The following is a 20,893-nucleotide window of genomic DNA, read 5'->3' as shown; positions in this document are numbered from 1 at the left end:
TGGAGAAGGCCATGCTGTATTTCTTAAAAATTATTGAGTTCTGAGGATTCACCAACATAAAGGAAATAACTAATTGATGTTTTGTTCTCATCTAACTGGAAGTCAGAAGGAGAGGAGTAACTGAATGTAGACTATCTCTTCTTATGTTTCCCCTGCCACCACATACCATTTAGTCACCATTATGTTCTATCTTTTATGGCCTGCAAAACCAATTTTAAAATGTAATATAATTTTTTTATCCAGTGGCCAGAACGCATTTATCAGAGTCCATATGGAGTTACTGCTGTGGATTTCTCAATTGGAGCACCTAATCTCCTAGCAGTTGGCTATCACAATGGCAACATTGCCATTTATAATGTGCAGAGCAACAGTAATGTTCCAGTTCTGGATAGTAGGTGAGAATCCAAGAATTAGGTAAACATATAATATTAGGTAACATATAATATGTGCTTTTTTAAGGAAGAAGTAAAAATTTAATGTTTTTTAGTTTTGAGTGAATGTTTTTGTTGTTGAGAGTGATACCACTATTTTTCAAACATTTAATAATTCCTCATTTACTCTATCCTAAAATCTGTATGCTCTCTGCCCACCTCGCCAACCTTCCTCAACAGTTTATGCTTATTCTTTCAAAAAAATTTTTAAAAATTTCCCCAGCTTTATTTATTTATTGTACAATTGACAAATAAAAATAATATACATTTAAGTTTTTTTTTAAAGCAGATCAATGTAAATATTTAATATATGTATATTGTGGAATGTTTACTACAATCAAATTGATTAATATACCCATCACCTCACATAGTTACCTTTTTTGTGTTGGGGGCGACACTTAAGATCTACTCTCTTAGCAGATTTCAAGTATATAGTACATATTAACTATGATCATCATACTGCATATTAGATCTCTCAAACGTATTCATCTTGTAACTGAAAGTTTGTACCCCTTATTGCTTTGGTGTCACCCCTCCATGTAACCTTCCCATTCCATTCTTTTGTGCATTTGTATTAGTTATCATAGTACTTACTACACTGTATATGTATGTATATGTATATATATCACATACATCTTCCTGAAGAGTTGTAAGTAACTTGAAGGATTAAGTCTTACCTTTGTATCCTCAGCCTTTCACATAATATCAGTCATGTAATAGGATTATAGTAAGTGTTCGATTAAGAATAAATGAATGAATGACTGACATTGAGAAAATAAAAAGTTTAAAGTGGAAGATATTGAATATATTAGGTTTTTATAATAGATCAGATACCAGTGGGCAAAAATGAAGTAGTGTATTTATATTAGTGTTTGAATAATTAGCTAGAACTGAAAATAGGCATAAAGCAGGGTCCTTAAGCTTAATGTTGAAAATACTTGCATAGCTTTGTAAGCACAAGCCTTTGTCTAGTTTCTGGGAAGAGGGTCTATAACCTTTACCATATGATCAAAGCTATATGACTTTATTTTATTTTATTTTTTAAAAGATGTTATTTATTTATTTGAGAGAGAGAGAGAGCACAAGAAAGGGAGGGTCATAGGGAGAAGTAGACTCCCTGCTGAGCAGAGAGCCTGATGTAGGGCTCCATCCCATGCCTCCAGGATCCTGACCTGAGCGAAAGGCAGTCACTTAACCAACTGAGCCACCCAGGCACCCAAAACTATATGATATTAAAGAGATTCATAACTATTGCTTTGGAAGGTTCGCATAAAAAACTCCAAGGAGTCAGTACTATGAACAGAGCAGCCCATTATTCTATAGGAAAACAGTAATCTGAGAAGCGATTTCAATTCTTCAGAAAAATGTTAAATCTTACCATAGAGAGAATCAAGCCAGTGGGCAAACCTGAAACATAGAAAGAAAGGTGAGGTAATTGTTTATTTAAGTAAGATTTAAATAATTTATTCATTTATGCTATTAAAAAAAAATCCTTACAAAGGTGAAGATACTTATACTCAATGTGTCCAAAATAAACTTAAATAACTTATTCGGGAAAAAGTAAATTAAGAGAGTCAATTATCATATGGTTTCACTTATTTGTGGAGCATAACAAATAGCATGGAGGACATGGGGAGTTAGAGAGGAGAAGGGAGTTGGGGGAAATTGGAAGGGGAGGTGAACCATGAGAGACTATGGACTCTGAAAAACAATCTGAGGATTTTGAAGGGGTGGGGGGTGGGAGTTTGGGGTACTAGGTGGTGGGTATTATAAAGGGCACGAATTGCATGGAGCACTGGGTGTGGTGAAAAATAATGAATACTGTTATGCTGAAAAAAAAAAAAAAAGATAAAAAAAAAATAAAATGTTTACTTCTTTAAAAATAAAAAAAAAAAGAGAGTAAGAAAAATATATTCTGAAAAGAAAGAAAATATTTTCTTTTGTATTTCTGTTATGGCAGTTAATATAATTAGAGGCAGTAAAATTTTCCTCTTGTAAGAAATGTGAAAAACAAAAAATACTATGTGACAAAATGATATTTCCCCTGTTTTTTGAAATACTTAGAGTGAAAGTCCAATTTTGAACAATAAAGTCATCATTCTATAAGTAGGTCACAATGCTCCAGCGAGCTGTCCTTATGACTTAAACTTATGTCCTTTCAAAAATTATGACAATGATTCTATATTTCGTGCTTTCCCCCATTTTAGTGAATCACCTCAAAAACATTTGGGACCTGTATGGCAACTACAGTGGATAGAACAAGATCGAGGCACAACAGGTGACGACAAAAGAGAAATACTCGTTTCTATATCAGCAGATGGAAGAATCTCGAAATGGGTGATACGGAAAGGACTAGACTGTCATGGTAAAAAGAATGTATACATACATATATATCTATCAATCAAATTATCTTTCTTGTTATGTGCTGCCTTAAATTTCCTAGTGAGCCTCGTGTAGGAGGTGCCCAGTTTGAGTTTGGCTACATAAGAAAGAACCTGGGCTTAGTCATTGCTTTTTCTGAGCATCTTATTCTGGTATTTGCTAATTTTAACCTAACCACAAAAAGATGGCAGAAATCATACTATTCTTTGTACAAGGGACACACATTATATATACAATACTTTTTCATGTGGGAAATAAGACATATTTTTTTTTCTTTAAATAAAGATTTGATGCGTTTGAGGCGAACTACTACTAGCAACAGCAAAAGGGGAGGGGAAAAGGAAAAAAAAGGTGAAGCTCTGATATCTCGACAGGCTCCCGGAATGTGTTTTGCTTTTCATCCTAAGGTAAATTATTTCAGTCCATTATTTACTATTGCATATAACAATTTCCAGTGATTGAAATGTACTAAGATATAAAGCAAGACAAAATTTCAACATGTTAATGTTATACCTTGTAAGTAAAAATAAAGCAAATGTAGACATAGCTGCCAAACTAAGGTAGAATGGCACATTCCAGTTGGCTGTATCATGTCTTTATCTGCTTTCTAGAGGAAATGCCTGTATTTCTTTTTTTTTTTTAAGATTTTTATTTATTTATTTATTTGACAGAGAGAGATCACAAGCAGGCAGAGAGGCAGGCAGAGAGAGAGAGAGAGGGAAGCAGGCTCCCCGCTGAGCAGAGAGCCCGACATGGGACTCGATCCCAGGACCCTGAGATCATGACCCGAGCCGAAGGCAGCGGCCTAACCCACTGAGCCACCCAGGCTCCCCCAATGCCTGTATTTCTGAGGAACTGTGGAAGGATTGCCTTTACAAGTTCATGTTTAACTTGGATGCCCCTCCTTGCTCCTCTTGGGTGTTCTGCTACTTTATGATATTGATAGAAACCAAAACTACTGCACAATCCTCTATTCCAACGCGAGTGGTAACTCATGATTCTGAGGATCAGGAAGACCAGTTAAGTTCATGCTTACAAGCCCAGAATCAAATCAAAGTACAGTTAATGAAGTTCTACTTTTTCTCATTCTTTTTATCTGGAAGTTCTTTGGAATCAGAAAATTCAGTAACTATGACAGACATCTAAGGAAACATATCCTTATGCTTTCTGTTCTATGTATTATGATCATCTTTTTTAGTGACACCATCATCCACCTAATCATGCAAGCCAAACCTTGAGCTCCTACGCTTTTCTACCCTATCATCCCAAAGATATTTGTCTTATTGTCCTACTCCTTTCAGTCCAAGACTACTCATTGCTAATGTAGTTCAAGCCTTTATTATGTTTCACTTCTACCACTGTAATTGTATTCTTAGCTGCTTTCCTTTTCAAATTCTTGTAATCACATTTCACCTTGACTCTGGAACAGTGGTTCTCAATGTTGGCAGAGAGGGGCATGTTTCACCACCAGGGTACATTTCACAACGTCTTGAGATATTTTTGGTTGTTTTAGCCCTAAGAGGTAGGACGTGGGAAGGAAGGCTATTGGCATCTAGTGGGCAGAGGCCAGGGATCCTGCTAAATATCCTATAATGTGCAAGGAAACTCTGTCTTCCTCTGCACAGAAGAAGGAGAAAGAAAAAGGAAAGAGAAGGGGAAGGAGAAGAGGAAGGTGAAAAGGAAGGGGAAGAAGAAAGGAAGGAGAGGGGAAGAAGAAAGAGGAGAAGGATAATGATAATAATTTTATTATATTTATTATTATTATTATTAGCTGACCCAAAATATCAATGGTGCTGGATTGAGAAATGTCCTTGAAGTGTCTTTGGCATAAAGACCTTGAGATAATCATGTAGTTTGTAAGTAAAGAGCTTTGCTTCTTCCTTTCTCATCTGATTACCTTTTATTTCTTTTTTCTTTCCTGATGATGCGGGCTTGAACTTCCAGCACAATGATGAATAGAGATGGTGAAAACAAATATCCCTCTCTTGTTTCTGATCTTAGGGAGAAAGCATTCAGTCCTTTTACTATTAACTATGATGTAGTATGATGCAAGCATTCTGTAGATGCAATCAGTCACATTGAGGAGAACCCATTACATTACCATTTGTTGAGACTTTTATCAGGGATAGATGTTAGGTTTCTGTCAAACACTTTTTCTACATCTATGGAGATGATTCTATAGTTTTTGTTTCTAAGTTTATTAATATGATGAATTACATTAATTTTTAAATTTTTGTTGCTGAACTAAATCCCATTTGATCATGATTTATTCTTTTAATCTACTGTTGGATTTGGTATACTAAATTTTTGTTTAAGATTTTTCTTCTTTGTTTGTAAGGGATATCTATCCATAATTTTATTTTCTTTGTTTGGTTTTGGTATTAGGATAATCCTACAGAATGAATTGAAAAGTATTCCCTTTTTACTTTTTTGAAAGAGTTTACATACAATTAGCATTATTTCTTCATTACATGTTTGATGGAATTAATAAACCATCTAGGACTGGAGTTTTTTTGGGGGGGGAAGATTTTTAACTTTTAACTAGAAATTCAAATTTTTTTAAATTTTTTATTTTTTATAAACATATATTTTTATCCCCAGGGGTACAGGTCTGTGAATTGCCAGGTTTACACACTTCACAGCACTCACCAAAGCACATAGCCTCCCCAATGTCCATAACCCCACAAAGAAATTCAAATTTTTATTTTTTTTTTTATTATTTTTTTTTTAAAGATTTTTTATTTATTTATTTGTCAGAGAGAGAGCGAGCGAGAGGGAGCACAGGCAGACAGAATGGCAGGCAGAGTCAGAGGGAGAAGCAGGCTCCCTGCGGAGCAAGGAGCCCGATGTGGGACTCGATCCCAGGACGCTGGGATCATGACCTGAGCCGAAGGCAGCTGCTTAACCAACTGAGCCACCCAGGCGTCCCAAGAAATTCAAATTTTTAATAGATATTGGGTTATCATTATATTATTATCAGTTCCTTCTTGAGTGAACTTTGGTAATTTGTGTCTGTCAAGCAATTTATTTCATCTAAGTTATTAAATTTCATGGCATAGTAATATTTCCTTAGTATCCCTTAATAGTTATAGAATATGTAGTGATATCACCTCTTTAATTCCTTCTATTAGTAATTTATATCTTCTCTCTTCTTTTTTCTTTAGTCTGGCTAGAAATTTATCAATGTTATTGATCTCAAAGAACCAGCTTTTGATTTCTCTGTATTTCACTACTGTTTTTCTGTTTTCTATATAATTGATTTCCAATTTGATCTTTTCTTTCTTCTGCTTTGGTTTTATTTGCTCTTCTTTTCCTATCTTTTTAAACTAGAAGCTGGGACCATTGATTTGTGACTTTTCTTCTTTTATGAATAGAGGGATTTGTGTTATAATTTTTCTCTAAGTACTGCTTTGACAGCATCCCACAAACTTTAATATATTGTATGTTCATTTTCATTCTATTCAGAATACTTTCTAATTTCTCCTTTGATTTCTTTTTTGATGGGTGGATTATTGAAAAGCATACTATTTAGTGTTTAAATATTTGGTGCTTTCCCAAGGATCTTTCTGTTATTGATTTCTAATTCAATTCCATCATGATTAGAGGTGAACTCTTTATACTGAATCATTTTGAACTTACTGAGATTTGTTTTAAAGCCCAGAATGTGAAACTTACATGTAAATTTCGCTGTAAACTTAAGAAAAAATATATATTCTGCTGCTGTTGGGTGGACTGTTCTCTGAATGACAATCAGGTTAAATTGGTTGAAAGCATTGTTCAAGTTGACTATCATTTTCTGCCCATTTCTTCCATCAATTATTAAGAGAAAAGTATTGAAGTCTTTGGCCATAATTGTGGATTTATCTAGTTTTTCCTTGTAATTCTATCAGTTTTTGCTTAGTGTAGCTTGAAGCTTTGTTCTAGATATATGTGTAAGATTCTTATGTTCTCTTGATTAATCAAATCTCTTGTCATTATAAAGTGGCTTGTTTATAACTGGTAATATTATTTACTCTGAAATCAGCTTAGTCTGATGTTAATGTAGCCACCCAGCTTTCTTTTAACTAGTGTTAGCATAGTATATCTTTTTAAAAATTTTTTATTTAAATTCCAGCTAATGTATAGTGTAATATTAGTTTCAGGTATAGAATTTAGTGAACCAACACTTACATACAACACCTGGTGCTCTTCACAACTAGTGCCCTCCTTAGTACCCATCATTTATTTAATCCATCCCCCTACCCATCTCCTCTCTGGTAACCATCAGTTTATTCTCTGTAGTGAAGAGTCTGTTTCTTGGTTTTCCTCTCATTCCCTGACAACTCCCCCTCATCCCACCGTGTTTGTTTGTTTTGTTTCTTAAATCATTGTCCATCTTTTACATTTAACCTATATATATCTCTATATTTAAAGTGCATTTCTTGGGGTACCTGGGGGGCTCAGTGTCTTAAGCCTCTGGCTTCGGCTCAGGTCATGGTCTCAGGGTCCTGGGAATGAGCACTGTATTTGGTTCTCTGCTCAGCAGGGAGCCTGATTCCCCCCCTCCTCTGCCTGCCTCTCTGCCTACTTGTGATCGCTCTCTGTCAAATAAACACATAAATCTTAAAAAAAAAAAAAAAAAAAGTACGCTTCTTGTTGGTCGCATATAGTTGGGTCTTTTTTTTTTTTTTTTTTAATCTAAACTTACAAGGCCTGCCTTTTAATTGTGTTGTTTAGACTATTTAAGTTTAGTTTGATTTTGATATGGTTTGGTTTGAGTCTGTCATTTTGCTTCACTGGTTTATTGGTGGTGGTGGAAGATGGTGGTATAACATGTCCTGGAGGCAGGACCCTTAAGTGCTGTCTCAACTCCAGAACTTCTTAGAGGTTGGGCTGAACCCTCTTTTGCAACTGCATCATAGTTCAACTTGAATCTTTGCCCATTTCTGTTCCTTTCAAAGAGATTGTTCCCCAATACATCCCTTGAATGGAAATCTCAGATTTTATAGACTGACTAAAACAGCTCTAGACAGTGACCTTGTTCTATAGAGAAAGATAACATTTATAAATGGTGTTGGGATAATCATTATCCATATTAAAATGGAATTAGATACCTACCCCATCATACAAAAAAAACTTCTCAAAGAAGATATAGGAAAACATTTCTATTACCTCAAAATGGGAAAAATTTTCTTAAACAAAGCACAAAAATGCAAATATTTTAAAAAGTTATAAACCCAGTTACATTAAAAGGAGGACTTCTGTTTATCGAAAGACACTAAAGAAAGTAAAAAGGTAAGCCATACACTTGGAGAAGATATTTGCAACATATATAATAGACAAAGCATATGTAATGGAATATATAAAGAACTTTTATGTAAATAAATATAAAAAATATAATGAGTAACATAGTTAAGAGACATAAACAGAAGAAGAAATACAAATGGCCAGTAACATAAAAATGTTCTCAACTTTGTTTCTATTCAAAAAATGGGGCCTAAAAACATTAGGTATGATTTTTTTAAATCTCATATAATGGCAAAATTTAAGATTTCTTTCATAACCCAACTGTTGATGAGAATGTGCATCAAAGGGAATTTCTATATACTGCTGAATACAAATTGGTAATACCAGTTTGGGGAAAAATTTGTATTTTATTGTGTTATTTAAAACTACTTATATCCTATGATCTAGTAGTTGCATTCTTCAGTACTGGTACATGCTAGAGCAGTGTATCTCAAATTTTAATGTGCATACAAATTACTTGGGAATCTTGTTAAAATGCAGATTCTGATTCCATGGGTCTTGGGTAGGGCCCGAGATTTTGCATCTCTGAAATGCTCCCAGGTGATACTGATTCTACACAGCCTGGACATAGAGTCTGGCTTTCAGACCTTTTAACTATGACTACACAGTAGGAAATAACACTTAAAAATCTCTATTTAGTACATACATAGTACAAGTTAAAAATGCTCAAGATTCCATTCAGTTCAATCTTTCATTCCAAGCAAGAATCATTTCTTCAACATTATGTACATAGTTATTGTTAAGTCATCTGTTCTTCTCTTTGATTAGTTCTAATGAAAGAACACTTACTATTTTCCTAGATTGCTAGTTCCATAGTTAGGGAACAATAAATTAGAAAATTTTCTTCCTGGGGTACTTGGGTGGCTCAGTGGTTTAAAGTCTCTGCCTTTGGCTCAGGTCATGATCCCAGGATCCTTGTCGGGCTCTCTGCTCAGCGGGGAGCCTGCTTCCTCCTCTCTCTGCCTGCCTCTCTGCCTGCTTGTGATCTCTGTCTGTTAAACAAATAAAATCTTAAAAAAAAAAAAAAGTTTTCTTCCTTATTTTAAGCCAGTGCTTGTCCATTTAATTTCTAAAAGAGGATCTAAATTCTTCCCTCTATTCCAGCAAAGAACCAATCTATATTTTCTTTGCACTGTAGTCCTGCAAGTAGTTTAATTATTATAAAATTATTGTAGAAAGAAAAAGACAACAGAAACCATGATCAATACAGTATTTCTAACTTTAGTTCTAGAGTTGATTTTAATAGATCTTGAAGTATCTGGTTTTGTTTTTAAGATTTTGTTTATTTATTTGACAGACAGAGATCACAAGTAGGCAGAGAGGCAGGCAGAGAGAAAGGAGGAAGGAGGCTTCCTGCTGAGCAGAGAGCTGGGGCTTGATCCCAAGACCCTGGGATCATGACCTGAGCCAAAGGCAGAGGCTTTAATCCACTGAGCCACCCAGGCACTTGGGATCTGATTTTCTATTTAGCACATTTACTAATGTATCACAAGCCAATACATTTTAATTTTTTGTGTTTTAGGATACAAATATCTATTTGGCTGGCACTGAAGAAGGTCATATTCACAAATGTTCCTGTTCGTATAATGAGCAATACCTAGATACCTACAGAGGACATAAGGTCAGTTTAATTAGAGTAGATATGGAAATTTTATCTTTTATTACTTCTGAAAAAATAACATTATATACAGTACTTTTAACATGCAGTAAACTTACATCTTCAGAGTTAGTATTACCAACTTGAATTAAGTGCTATCTTGTATGCAAACCATTGATTACATGTAGGGTATCTTATTTGGCTTCTAGATTTTTTTTTTTTTTCTCTTTGAGAGAGAGAGAAAATGCAAGCCAGTAGGGATGGTGAGGGAGAGGCAGACGGAAAGGAAGTGAGAGAATATTAAGCAGGCTCCATGCTCAACATGGACCCCGACACAGGCCTCGATCTCATGACTCTGAGATCATGACCTGAGCTGAAATCAAGAGTTGAACACTTAACTGACTGAGCCACCCAGGCACCCCTTGCTTCAAGATATTCTTGATTTCTTCTTCAAGTTATGGAATTTAAAATGATTTCTGAAAAACTTTGCTTATGATAACATGCTGATCCCAAAGTAAAAAGGTGTCTGGCATATATACTTATTTGCTGTATCTTTTGTGATTGTTCCATCTATGGGTTTCAGCATTTTCTCCCTCATTAAAAAAAAATCTTAAATTGGAGAAAGACAACTGTCTCCCTGATATGAGGAAGTGGAGATGCAACATAGGGGGTTAAGAGGGTAAGAGAAGAATGAATGAAAGAAGATGGGATTGGGAGGGAGACAAACCATAAGTGACTCTTAATCTCACAAAACAAACAGGGTTGCTGGGGGGAGGGGTTTGGGAGAGGGTGGTTGGGTTATGGACATTGGGGAGGGTATGTGCTTTGGTGAGTGCTGTGAAGTGTGCAAACCTGGCGATTCACAGACCTGTACCCCTGGGGATAAAAATATATGTTTATAAAAAATAAAAAATTATATTTAAAAAAAACATATTTTTAAAGCAAATAGGTAAAATATGTATTAATATAGAGTTAGTATTGTGACAAGTATATTTTTATGTCTCCATATGGCATAATTTAGGGAAGATTCTATCTATGACCTTACTCTCAGCTAAAATGACACATGATAATGCATGGTGCATAAATCTTCTAGAAAGCTTAGCAATTTTAATTTGCTGGTGATGTTTAAAATATAAGATGTTCAATATTATGTACTTACGTATTTTAATTTGTTCTTCTAATTCTAGGGCCCAGTGTATAAAATAGCATGGAACCCATTTTGTCATGATGTGTTCTTAAGCTGTTCTGCAGATTGGGGTGTAATTATATGGCAACAGGAGAGCACCACACCCTTTTTGAGCTTTTATCCAACCACTTATGTTGTTTACGATGTTGCCTGGTCTCCAAAATCCTCCTATATATTTGCAGCTGCAAATGAGAGTAGAGTGGAGATTTGGGACCTTCACGTCAGCACGTAAGTGTTAATGCTTTTCTTGGTAATAGTTCTCATAGAAGCAGTTTTCGTATTGGTTAGGGGGAATTGTAGTTACTTTAAAACAATAATTGTCTACACTATGAGAGTCCTTTACAAATAAAAGCTATATGCAAGGATGCTATATTCATTTTAATTATTAAGACCATATGTGGTTTTATTTTTTTTAAGATTTTATTTATTTGACAGAGAGAGACACACACAGTGAGGTAACACAACCAGGGGAGTTGGAGAGGGAGGAGCAGGCTTCCCACTGAGCAGGAAGCCCAATGAGGAACTCAATCCCAGATCCTGGGATCATGAACTGAGTGGAAGGCAGAGGCTTAACCCACTGAGCCACACAGGCGCCCCCCATATATGATTTTAAACATATTTAAATGAAGATACATTACCTTATTCATCTCAAACTTTTACAGGCTGATGTAAGATATCATAGCTACCTTGAATTATCATTGCCTGCTCTATGGAAGAATGCAGAGAGGCAGCTAATTGTCTTTAACTGAAGATTTTCTACAGTAAGAGAAAGGGAACAAAATTATTTTTTATAATATTTATGTATTCTCTTACCTTGTTTTAAAACCTATTCAAAGGGCCATGCATTTATTTATATTTTTTAGAATTTTTTTAAAAGATTATTTATTTATTTATTTGAGTGCGAGAGAATGAGAGAGCACAAGCAATGTGAAGAGGAGAGGGACAAGCAGACTCCCCACTGAGCAGGGAGCCCAGTGCGGCCTGATTAATCCTGGGACTCCAGGATCATGACCTGAATGGAAGGCCCTGAACCAAAGGCAGACAGACACTTAACTGATTGAGCCACCCAGGCACCCAGGGCCATGCATTTAATTAAAAATTTTAATTTAATGCATTTAATTAAAATTTAATTTAAGGTGTTACACAGTTTAGATTGTCCTCTAGACCCATCTTTCATTTTAAAATGAAAATTTATACCATATAGGAATAAAGTGTTTGTGATTTTACTTCTTCAGTGGAAAATACTATAGATTTTTAAGCTGGTTATTAGCAGAAGAATCAGGGAAATACATTCTTTCTTAAAATAAGTGACAAAAAATTCAGTGGGCTTATTCTTAATGGCAATTTTTTTCCCCTAGAAGTTAAAAATTAAATAACTCTAAATGTTGTCATGGCTTCTACTATGAAATGGTTTGAACCCCAAACCAAAGATTACATCACAAAGCAATTTATATTAGAGTATGAGATGACTAATGTATAAAATGATTACTTAACTCATCCCACCTCTGATTTTAGTTTTTTTTGGTAAAACGGTGGTTCTCAGGACATTTCTTCAGACATATACAAGTTACTGCTTCTTTTGTTTGTAGGGTGTCACTAGATTGCTTTAGACGATAGAGAACAGAAAAAGTTCTTATTCAAAGTATTCTCTTACATTCCAGAGGTTCATTTGGATCAAAATGTCCTTCTATTAAAAGACATTTACTACTTAAGAAGTCATATTAGTGAGGGTTCTTCAGAGATAGAGATGTAATAAAAAGAGAGAAAGAGAATTATTTTAAGGAATTGGCTCTCATGGCTATGAGGCCTGGCAAGTGCCCAGTTGGCAGGCTAGAGTTTCCATCAGAAATCCATATTGCAGTCAGGAGTCTGAAGGAAGACTGGAGGCAGAATTAAAGATTTTATTTATTTATTTATTTGACAGACAGAGATCACAAGTAGGCAGAGAGGCAGGCAGAGAAAGAGAGAGGAGGAAGCAGGCTCCCCGCCGAGCAGAGAGCCTGATGCGGGACTCGATCTCAGGACCCTGAGATCATGACCTGAGCCGAAGGCAGCAGCTTAACCCACTGAGCCACCCAGGTACCCCTGGAGGCAGAATTTTATTCCCCTTCAGGGAACTCAGTTTTTTCTCTTAAGGTCATCATCAAACTGAATAAGGTCTGCCTGCACTATGGAGGGTAAGCTGCTTTGTTCCAAATTCTACTGATCACTAAATGTTAATCCCATCTAAACAAAACACCTGCACAGCAAAGTGTAGATGAATGTTGACCAAACAACTGAATATCGTAGCCTAGCCAAGTTAATACATAGTTACCCAGCACAGGATTAAACTTATGAGTGTACATCTTGATTATGAACTTCCTGAATTCATTTATTTGAAATTAGTTCACTGAAGAAAAGAAAGTTTTGATCGAATAAGGAATTGAGAAGTTGTTATTTTGATTTTGGAAACTTACTTAAGATGCTTATTTTGTTTTGTTTTTGTCACATGAAATCCCAGAAAATATCTGACTTTTCTTAATCTGTATACAAAAAGAATGTATTAACAACAACTGAATTTACAAGTAAAGTATTTTATTACAGTTTGGATCCTCTCATTGTGAATGTTGCTAACCCTGGAATCAAGTTCACAACTGTTCTCTTTGCCAAACAAACAGATTGCCTTCTAGTGGGTGACAGTGATGGACAGGTTGCTGTGTATGAACTAAGAAATATGCCCACTACTTTGGATTCTGGCCGGGTAAGACTCAAAAGTTAAAAGTTTATGTTATTTTGTGTAATTTTGTATCATACAAGGAATTTACATTTCTTAATTATCTTAAGTGTAATGCAGTAGGAAGAACGTAAGTCTCGAGAGTTGCTACCTACTCAGCATGGTATCTACTAGGCTTATTTTCTTTGAGCCTCATTTTTTTTTTTTCTGTAAAATGAGAACAATATTGTTGTAGCATAATAATTATAAATGTGTGGAATAACTTTAAGTTGTGCCTAACATACTGTTGGGTTTTAATAGCTGTTAAATATAGCTGAAGAAGATTACTGCAGATATTCAAAGATTTACAAGAAATGATATTTTTTATATTATCCAATGTTCCCAAAATAGGTATTTGTTTTTTTGTTTCTTTAGTGTTAGCCTATTCCCTTACTCTGATCTTCAAATATGAAAACTTCCTTGTAAAAGTTTGATAAGCAATCGGTATTACCAGCTGCCCATTATTTTTAAGGTAGCTTTTCAAGTTTTTGTTTTTCTAAAATTTTGTCTTTTGTCTTTTAAAGATTTTTTTATTTATTTGAGAAAGAGAGAGTGGGAGGATGCGCACTCATGCTTGTGCGGGTCGGGGAGGGGCGAGGGAGAAGGAGAGAGAACCTCGAGCAGATTCCGTGCTTAGTTTAGAGCCAGACTCAGGGCTTAATCCCACAACCCTGAGATAAGGACAAGAGCTGAAACCAGGAGTTGGTCACTCAACCAACTGCACCACCCAGGTTGCCCTTCAATTTTTTTTTTAATGTTTAAATTATTATTTTATGGAATAATCTGGAAAATATTACCATGAGTATGATAAACATGTTAAAATATTTTAAATATGCAAAAATCCATAAGAAAAATACACTAGACTATAATAGAAGAGTGGGTAATGGTCAGGAATAGTTCATTCCCCCAAAATAATTAGTAAACATATTTTAAAATTAAACCTCATTGATAATTTAAGAAATAAAAATTATTACATTAAATTAAAATGTAGTAGCTTTCTCATATATGAAATTAACAAAGCATTTTTTAAAGAAGGAAAAGATTCCTTCTTTTTTTATTTAAAAAATTTTTTGAAGACTTAATTATTTTGGAGAGAGAGCATGAAGGGGGAAGGACTCAGAGAGAGAATCTTCAAGCAGACTACCTGCTGAGCATGGAGCCCAAGGAGGGGCTTGATCCCAGTGACCCATTAGATCATGGCTGAGGAGAAACCAAGATTGGGATGCTCAATCAACTGAGCCACCCAGGCACTCCAAGTTTTTTTTTTTTTTTTTTTTTAATTTATTGGGACTTCTCAGTATTGGCAAACATTTGATAAGATAGGTTTTCTCTTACACAGAGAAATGTTGGAATATTGTGGTATTACTTCTTTGGAAGCAATTTGGCTATCTAAACTGAGACTGTCATATTCCTGGAGCTCTATTCTATAGAAATATCAATAATGGTAATCAAAGAAATTAATTATAGCATAATTTATAAATGGATCAGAAAAGAAAAAGATCCAACCAGAGAGAAACGTGGCCAGGGAAGTCAGGTGTATTAATTCGATTTGGGTCACACGTAGAAGGTGGAGTTTTACCCCAACCACATGGACTGTAAATGTCAGATAGATGATAGATAAATAGATAGTTGCTTGCTTGTCATTTCTCCTGCCTAAAATCCGGTTCCACTTATTTCAAGTCTTTGCTCAAATATCAGTCATTTTCTTGGTGATATCTTCCTTGGCTACCTTATTTAAAAGTGTACCTCTACACTTTGTGTTTAGGATTCTGTTTATGCCACATTAAAAGAAACAGATTAGAAGAAGAAATTTCTGAGATTATAAAAGACATAATGTCCAGTATGTATAAAGAACTCCTATTAAAAGATAAGAAGAATTCAATATTTCAAATGGACAAATGTATAAAATCCTAATTCATAGGAAAGATACTGGATAATTAAACTTAAGCAACATTCATTCTCACTAGTAATGAAGAAATATACAATTGAAATTGTGTAAGATATCAGTTCAAACTGATTGGATTTACAAAAAGTAAAATAGTAGCCAATATAAAATATTAGCAAAGTTGTAGGGAATTAGGAACTTTTATGCAAGGGTCATGGATTAGCATAGCCTCTTTGGGGAGCAATTCAGTAAAAGTGAAAATTTAAATACCATACAAGTCAATGATAACATAGAGGATGTCTTGTACATGTGTTATTAGGACATGTATAAGGTAGAAATGTGAGGTGTTTTTCCTTTCTTTCTTTTTTCCTTCATCTTTAATATTTCCTTGGTATGGAGATGATTACTCAGTCTCCTTTTGCTTAAAATGTTCACATTCAAGTATTTTATAAAATTTTTAAAAATCTTAGTTTATCTTAAGCTCTTAATTTAGATAAAATATTTCATTATCCTGTTTATAAGTCCAGCAAATTTTAATACCTATTTTTAATAAGCTTTTACAATAATTAAGTTCCATTAAATCCTTTAAGTTTAACTTATAAATTTAATATAGACTTTTAAGTACTTCAATTGCTTTATGGGCAAACAAATCTGATACTTAAGGAATTCTTATTAATTTAATGAATTTTAAATGTTGAATATGATGAATCTTAAATTTTCTTAAATGTTCCAATACTTTTTACAAAGTAGTAATATTTCAATCTATAATCGCAAGTCTAAATCAATTACCCAATTACACATTTAAATTAATTCTAATTGAACACCACTGTATGGTGACTAACGTAATATAAAAAACAGACAAATTTATTTGTGAGACAATCTGACAATGGCAAATTCTCTTAAAAATAATGAATATTTAAAATGCCAAATATATATAAGTTCCTTAATAAAAATTATTAAAATTATCTGTTTGATTTGCTGCATTATTTCTATATATAATTATTATTTTTCTCAGGGTAAAAATAGGTTTTCCCAATAAAGAAACAAATGAAGCATTCCAAGTAGTTTTGGAGATTATTTTCTCTACTGGCTGACATGCATACTTACTGTGGACATTTAAGGAGATTTTCCTAACTAACTTAAAGTTTTAATTTAAATTCCAGTTAGTTAACATACAGTTGATTATTAGTTTCAGGTACAGAATTTAGTAATTCAACACTTCCATACATCACCCAGTACTCATCACAAGTACACGCTTAATCCCCATCACCTATTTAACCCATCACCCTCTCCCCCTCCCCTCTAGTAAACATTGTTCTCTCTAGTTAAGAGTCTGTTTCTTGGATTGCCTCTCTCTCTCTTTTTTCCCCCTCTGCTCATTTGCTTTGTTCCTTAAATTTCATATATGAGTAGGGCACCTGGGTGGCTCAGTTGGTTAAACAACAGCCTTCGGCTCAGGTCATGATCCTGGAGTTCTGGGATCGAGTCGTACATCAGGTTCCCTGCTTGGCAGGGAGTCTGCTTCTCCCGCTGACCTCTCTCCTCTCATGCTCTCTCTCTCATTCTCTCTCTTTCTCAAGTAAATAAACAAAATCTTTAAAGAAAATTCATATATGAGTGAACTCATATGGTATTTGTCTTTCTCTGACTTATTTCACTTAGCATAATACTCTCTAGCTCCATCTGTATCATTACAAATGGCAAGATTTCATTCTTTTTTATGCAAACTGGTGCAACTCTGGAAAATAATATGGAGGTTCCTCAAAAAGTTAAAATAGAACTACTCTATGGTACAGCGATTGCACTACTAGATGTTTACCCAAAGAATACAAAACCACTAATTCGAAGGAATACCTGAATCCTGATGTTTATAGCAGCATTATCTACAATAGTAAAATTATGGCAACAGCCCAAATGTCCATCAAGATGAATGGATAAAGAAGATGTGTTATATATATAGACATTAGAGCCATCTTTCATTTATTTTTTTTTATTAACATATAATGTATGATTTGCTTCAGGGGTGCAGGTCTGTGAAATATCAGTCTTACACAAGTCATAGCACTCACCATAGCACATACCCTCCCCAATGTCCATAAGCCACTCACCCTATCCCTCCCCCTACACACACCCCCCAGCAACCCTCAGTTTGTTTTCTGAGATTAAGAGTCTCTTATGGTTTGAGATATCTTTTATTTTGAGCACTATGCTCTAGAAGTAGAAGGCTAAGCTGAGTCTGAACATTTTTGACAAATGTGTGTGTGTGTGTGTGTCTTAATGATTTCAACTAGTGAGCAAAATTTCCTTGTAACAAATATATTCCATGCATTTATAATAAATAGAGTTTTCTAATACAAATGTGTTTTTCATGCTTTTGGTCATTATATTTTAAAGGTTCAGGGTTATTTTTCTGGGAGCTTCAACAAAAACTTATTAATTAGATTTTGTATTACTTACAACCAAACACAAGCTTACCTGATACAAATTTTCCTGAACTTTTCAGAGGAGAATTATAATCAAATAGTAACTTGAAATCTCAAAGTAATTAATGTCAAATCATTATTTCCTATCAAGATATCTTATCAAGTAACATTATGTCCTATAATTTCTCCATTCACTTTAACCAAAGGTAAATCAAAATTATGGAAGACTTATGTTTTCATTCTATAGGAAAGATGTACACCAAATTTATAATAAAGCTTGCCTCTGGGAAGAGGAGGATGAGGGAGGAACAAGATTAGGGATGGGTACAAAGGGAACTTCAACAGGAATATTGGTTTTACAAAAGGCAAAGTACAAGGTAACACATGAACCAGGTGTGCAGAGCAAGATCCATTGGTGGAAACCCATTTTGTTTCCATTTTCCAACTTTTCGCGATATCTTTCTTAAAAACTCAACTACCATCTTTGGTTTCATCCTCTTGCAGATTATTATTTTACTTCTTTGGTACAAAGATTATTAATATTAAATTAAACATAAAATCCATATTGAAATTCAGATATTCAACTCTCTCTAAATCAAGCACTCTAGGTCAGGAAAGAGTTTAAGATACCATTAATATCACAAACTATTTTACAGATGAGAAAACTAAGGTTTAGATATGAAGGCTAAACAGGAGCCATCAAAATGATCCCTCAACTGAATCCTTATAAAGTTGTTTATCAAACTCCCTTAACAGAGTCTTTCATAGGAAAAAGCAGGTTTATACTAGAAAGTAACTGTTACTCTTTAATTTTGCTTTGGTTTGTTTACTTTTTACAATTTTTTTGGATGCCCTTCATATGTATCACTAATTTATAAATTTTAAATGGCATTTTAAAGACTCCTTTACCTCTTAATTTATATTTTATTGCATTCTAATTATTTGATTTTTTTCTTTTCAGGGAGATATAATAAATACTTTGCTTGGACCCAAGCCAAACAGATAAGGATAATTCATCATTACTAATATTTTCTCTTGTTGCCATTTAAAGAAAAAGAAACAGTGTTTCATGTCCAATTATCCAATTTGTATGCAGTAAACTGGGATTTTGATGTTAGAAAACGATATTTTATGTCTAACCTCTATTACAACTTAACAAATTTAATAAACTTTTATTTCAGAGATATGTAATTAGTTTGAGATCTAAACTAATTGTAAGAGTTTTGCTGAGATTTTCTTAATTTTTTAGTTATATTCAAAGTACATATAACTACATATGTGTACTTATAAAATATCCAAATCAGTCAGAAAATTATTATTCCATCAGAAACAAAGCTTGGAAATTATTAGAATTACTTATAGCAGAAATCTTTACAAGATGAAGTTCCATAGACTTTTAAATCTTCCACTTTCCAAGATCTATTTTCTGGAGTTTATGTATTACACATGTATTAGTGTTATGAGAATATTGGATTCTCATACCAAACTTTAAATCAGAACTTTATCCTAGATTTGAAAGAAATGAAGCTATGAAACTTTGTTAGACTATTTGACAAGCAAAAGACATTTGACATGGCAAATGTCAAATTTGCTTTGTTTAGCCACCAGGCATCACACTCCCAATTCAGGGAGAAAAATTAATCTGGGACACATCAGGGCACCCTCCTCTGCATGCTCCAAATCTGCTATGGGTTTTAAACCCAAACTTAAGTGGGCCCAGAGAGAAAATAGAAAGTCCTCAATCTATAGTTGGCATCAAACTGTTATCTTATGAAAGATTCTAGAGCTAGCTTGTGGATATACGAGGAGTGGGAGGCAGCAACGCCCTCAGTTTGCTAACAGCCTATTCCACGCTGTTTGTTAGAACAAGTCCTGCATTTTGTTAGCTGAGGCCATAGGACAGTATGGCTTGTTTTGTAAAGCATTACAAGTGGAAAGGAAATGATAAGGCATGTGCAACTCACTAAACTCTCAGGAAAAAAAAAAAAAGCATGTATAAAAGTAAGAATGGAATCTGTGCAACAATAGAAACTGCCTTTTGTAAGTGTCTATTACTTCACAGTCTCTATTTCTTTGGAGCCATCCTTTAAACAAAAGCAAGGTGATTCTCAAGTGGACTGAGAGCTTAGGTCAGGTAATAAAAATTACAAATTTTCTGCTGATAGAATTCATTGCGGTTCATTTCTTTCTGAAAGGCTGGACTTTCCATAACACTCTGTGTAACAAAATAAAGACTTTATTTCTTTGAAAAAATGTTTCTTTTTGTTATTTATTTTTGATCTTCCAAAAATTTTCACATATTCTACCATCACTGGTCATCAAGTGTAAATGAAAAATAAAACTATTTTATTATTCTTAGACCCTGGGCAACTGGCTCTGAGCACTGACCCTATTCCATTTTACTCTTCTCACCCCTGATCTTATAGACTCTCCTATGCTTTTAGATTAGCACCAATTTTATTTTAAGATCTTTCACCTTGGAGTTACAGAAGGAATTATTTTGCTGACTTTCTGGGCTGGCTTTGGATTCTCACTAGTAAACTCTATCCCATAAAAGTTTTCTAAAAATCTAGAATTTTTGGGCTGTTTTAGGTTTATAACAAAATCAAAAGGATGGTACAAGAGATTTCCCTTATACTCCTTGCCTCCACCCAAAGTCCATAGTTTACATAATGGTTCACCCTTAACTTGTATATTCTATGGGTTTGGACAAATGTATAATAACATATGCCCAAATTATAGTATTATATAGAGCATTTTCACTGCCCTAAAAATCCTCTGTGCTCTATTTTTTCCTTCACTCCCCAATCCAGCAATCACAGATCTTTTACTGTCTCAATGGTCTTACCTTTTCCAGAATGTCATATAATTGGAATCATAGTGTCTATAGCCTTTTCAGATTACTCCTTTCACTTAGTAATATGAATTTAAGGTTCTTCCATGTCTGTTCA

At 34.3% G+C, this 20,893-nt stretch overlaps 1 protein-coding gene across 1 annotated transcript in view; it reads left to right on the top strand.

Moving 5' to 3' along the window:
- DNAI4 (dynein axonemal intermediate chain 4) overlaps positions 1 to 20,195 on the top strand; it is a gene marked incomplete at its 5' end in the record, with an annotated part of 81,996 nt that extends 61,801 nt beyond the window's left edge. Inside the window, 7 exon segments of the mRNA XM_082686390.1 lie at positions 244 to 395; positions 2,639 to 2,796; positions 3,099 to 3,220; positions 9,622 to 9,720; positions 10,884 to 11,110; positions 13,466 to 13,622; positions 18,904 to 20,195. Coding sequence (XP_082542516.1) covers positions 244 to 395; positions 2,639 to 2,796; positions 3,099 to 3,220; positions 9,622 to 9,720; positions 10,884 to 11,110; positions 13,466 to 13,622; positions 18,904 to 18,948 — 960 coding nt within the window. The 3' untranslated portion in view covers positions 18,949 to 20,195.
- Positions 20,196 to 20,893: the final 698 nt, after the last annotated feature.

Source organism: Mustela nivalis (genome assembly GCF_964662115.1).
Source record: "Mustela nivalis genome assembly, chromosome: 10".
Classification (NCBI taxonomy): domain Eukaryota; kingdom Metazoa; phylum Chordata; class Mammalia; order Carnivora; family Mustelidae; genus Mustela; species Mustela nivalis.
Note: the sequence above shows the minus strand (reverse complement) of the source record. Positions and strands in the feature narration are given on the sequence as shown.